The 3,435-nt window shown below is 30.1% G+C and overlaps 1 protein-coding gene across 2 annotated transcripts in view; it reads right to left on the bottom strand.

Annotated features, from left to right (window-relative positions):
- The window catches only part of LOC107653591 (R3H domain-containing protein 1), a 40,581-nt gene that overhangs the window by 14,882 nt on the left and 22,264 nt on the right, over positions 1–3,435 (bottom strand). For both annotated transcript variants that reach the window (XM_016440332.1, XM_016440333.1), the window contains 2 exons: positions 2,597–2,848; positions 2,267–2,437 (listed from right to left, as the gene is read on the bottom strand). In XM_016440332.1, coding sequence (XP_016295818.1) covers positions 2,267–2,437; positions 2,597–2,848 — 423 coding nt within the window. The remainder of the gene's footprint in view (positions 1–2,266; positions 2,438–2,596; positions 2,849–3,435) is intronic.

Raw genomic sequence — 3,435 nt, 5'->3', positions numbered from 1 at the left:
GTGGAGCTACATATCAACGCGCTGCCCACGAGGCTATCGGTGCCGACTATATTCAACTTTTTTGGAAGAACAAAAAAAAAAAAAAAAACTACAATAATTATAAATTAAATATAAAATGAAATATAAATAAAAATAAAAACAAATTTTAAAATGTAAGAGTTGTGAATATTCTGGTATGTATGTATCGTATATTAGACTTTTTTGGAAGAACAAGAAAAGCCTAAAAAAATAAATAAATACACTATAATAATAAAATTGTAAATGAAATATAAATGAATTTTTAAAAATTGTGAATATTATGGTATGTATGTATCATATATTGAACTCATTTCAAAAGAACAAGAGAAATCTTTCCATGATATAGCCTCTTTAATAAATCGAGGAAAAAAGAGAAAAGAAACGTTTCCAGAAGGACAGTGAAGGAGGAGAGAAGTACCACAGTGTATTGTTGAGTGAAAGCACCAGGCAGCAGAGGAGCACAAGAGACCGCAGCAAACTGCACAGGCTGAGCAGACGACTGCAGAGGAGAGAGAGAAGAGAAACACAGACAAAGAGGAAGAGACGATCAAAGACAACCATCAGAGAAACCGCACCGAAGGACAGAACGAATGACAACTGAAGAGAAATAGTAATGGCTAAAGACAACAAACTATTTCACTAGCACCATTCACAAGCCAAAAATATAGGGAGAAAAAAATACTTCAATTACCAATATATTACCAAAACATCAAATAAAAACAACAGTAGTTGACCATTGTGCTGTACAAAAAGACAAAGGATAATCCGTTCAGAGCTTTAAAAAAAAACAAAAAGCGAAATTTTAAAATCAATTCTATTACAAATCGGCAGCCAGTGCAAAGAGTGTGATATTGGGGAAATTGGGGAAAACGACTAATATGGGATAGACTCGTTCCAATATAAAGAGAATTACAATAGTCTAGATGAAATGAACGCATGAATCACTCTCTCAAACTCTGCAAATGTTAAGAAACTCTTAGGCCTTACACATCAATCTTAATTGAAAAAATAGGTTTAACTACAGCATTTATCTGACATAATAAATACCATTTACCACATATAATATTTTTGTGTTATGACAGATAATCAATATGATGACCGATACTTTAAATGTATAAATGATAAACAAGGGATGAGAATAATAAACTACATTTTTTGTGCTATTGTATTTTTAAGCATGACTATTGAAACTGAGAGATACTGACAGCCATCTAGTATATTGTTATAGCCCATAACCAATATGATGACTACTATTTTAAATATTGCTTTTACTGTAGATGTTCAAAGATTATTAAATTATAAAAAATTATATAGAATAAATCATAAAAGAAAAATGTAAGTAAATTCAATTAAGAAATATATATTTGTAAAAATCTGACAAATTCAACTTAATTAAAAAATAAGAAAAACTAAACTAAATCAAATAAGATATTTTGAAAATAAAAATAACAAATCTAAAAAACTAGATTGAATAAAATTATAATAAAAAATATAGATAGAAATATAGATACAGATATAGAATAAAAATACTATATTACAATATGATTATTTAAATATAAAAAATAAAGAACAATTTGACTAAATGTAATAAATTTAAATATAAACATGTTAAAAATAAGATAAATTCAACTAAATAAAAAATAAGAAAAACTAAATGAAATTAACTAAAACAATCATTTAACATAAAAATGAAAAAAGAAAATTAAATAAAATAAAATTAGATAAAAACATTACAAATAATACGATATATTAACCTAAATTAAAAAAGGAAAACTAATAAATATAAATATAAATTGAATATAAAAATAAAAAATATATTTAAATATAAACATTAAAAATAAGAAATTCAACAATTTTTTTTATTTCTTTTTATTATTTTATTTTATTTAATACAAAATACCTGAAAACATATTAATTAAAATGAATTAAAATTAAATAAAATTATTTAAATATAAAAGTATTAAAGAAATAGAAAAAGAGCAAGTTAAACAAAATATTAACAAAAAATTGAACTCAAATATTTATTTAAATATAAAAACTCCAAAATAATAAGAAAAATTAAACATATTTAAAAAAAAAAAAAAAAGTTTTTCCCAACTGTGACGTTCTGCTGACACTGAAGAAAAATAAAGCAACTCAGGGGCTACTAAATTAGAACAAGCAATCAAAATGTCTAGACAAGACTAACTGGTGTCCAGAAAGGACATTACAGTGGCTAACTCTTCTGTGTCCAAATAAAACAGCGTTTGAAGTTGGTAAGTAGTGGCTGGCTGAGGTTGAGGGGGAGGAGGAAGAGGCGGAGGAGGAGGAGGGGGCGGGGGAGGATGTAGAGTCATGTGCTGCTGGCCCCGCCCCTGCAGTGATGTCATGGTGGGGTTGTAAACCACCGGACTGCCATCGGGGTTCACAAAAGGCTGACCTGTAGAAGACAAAAACACTCTGAAATCCAACTCTGCATTTACGAACTCGATTTCATTTGCACAACAATGAATTAGTATGAAAAGTTAGTATCGCGAATAAGATCTGACGCAGCATAACCTCCATCCTTTGAAGTAAGTGTTGGTCAGCTGGTACCAACCTGTCTGTGGATTGAGCAGCATGCTGCCCGGCGGGATGGCGGTGCTGTCCACAGGAACGATGTAGAAGCTAGCGTTAGTATTAATGTTAGCATTAGTAGTCGTGCTCTGAGGGGCCGGGGCCGGAAGAGGGGCCGCGGGGGCCACGGTGAAGCCTCGACCGGGCTGGGGTACAACGGGGGCGGGTAACGGCAGCTGAGACGGCCGAGAGAGCGACCCGGAAGAGGAACCTACGCTACTAGAAGAGTCTGAACCTGAAGGAGGTGAAGAACGAAAGAGTTTTTACTGCCATATACAAGGTAGGAGATGAGGGAATGAGTGAAGAGGGGTTGATGGGCGTGGCAAAAAAAGAGATGCCAGGTAATGATGTCATAAGAAAGGAAACGCAACCATGCATGGTGGATGAAATAAAAATCAGTTCAAAAAAGATAAATCTGACGAGTTCTTCTCGATAATATTTTCAACAACAAGCATTATTAAATTAATTATTCGTTTTTATTGTTAATTTGATTCAATCTTTATTATTTTTGAATTAATTTTCATATTCTTTATTTAAATCTATTGTTTTATCTATTGTTTTTTATTGATAATTAATATTAATAATTTTATCTACTTTGAATTATTTAATATTATTAATACTTATTATTATTATTGCTACTTCTATTTCTTTTTTTACTGATTTATCCAGAATAGTCTGAAAAAGAATCAACCCGCTGAAAATAACTATTTAAAATAATCTGATTAAAAATGAAATCAAATTTAACAAAATATTGATATGACTGCAAAACCACATAAGGGATTTTTTTATTAGTAATTAAATTTAAAAAAAATTTAAAATTTG

Source organism: Sinocyclocheilus anshuiensis, unplaced genomic scaffold, assembly GCF_001515605.1.
Source record: "Sinocyclocheilus anshuiensis isolate Anshui unplaced genomic scaffold, SAMN03320099.WGS_v1.1 scaffold1079, whole genome shotgun sequence".
Classification (NCBI taxonomy): domain Eukaryota; kingdom Metazoa; phylum Chordata; class Actinopteri; order Cypriniformes; family Cyprinidae; genus Sinocyclocheilus; species Sinocyclocheilus anshuiensis.
This window is presented reverse-complemented; position numbering and strand designations above follow the sequence as displayed.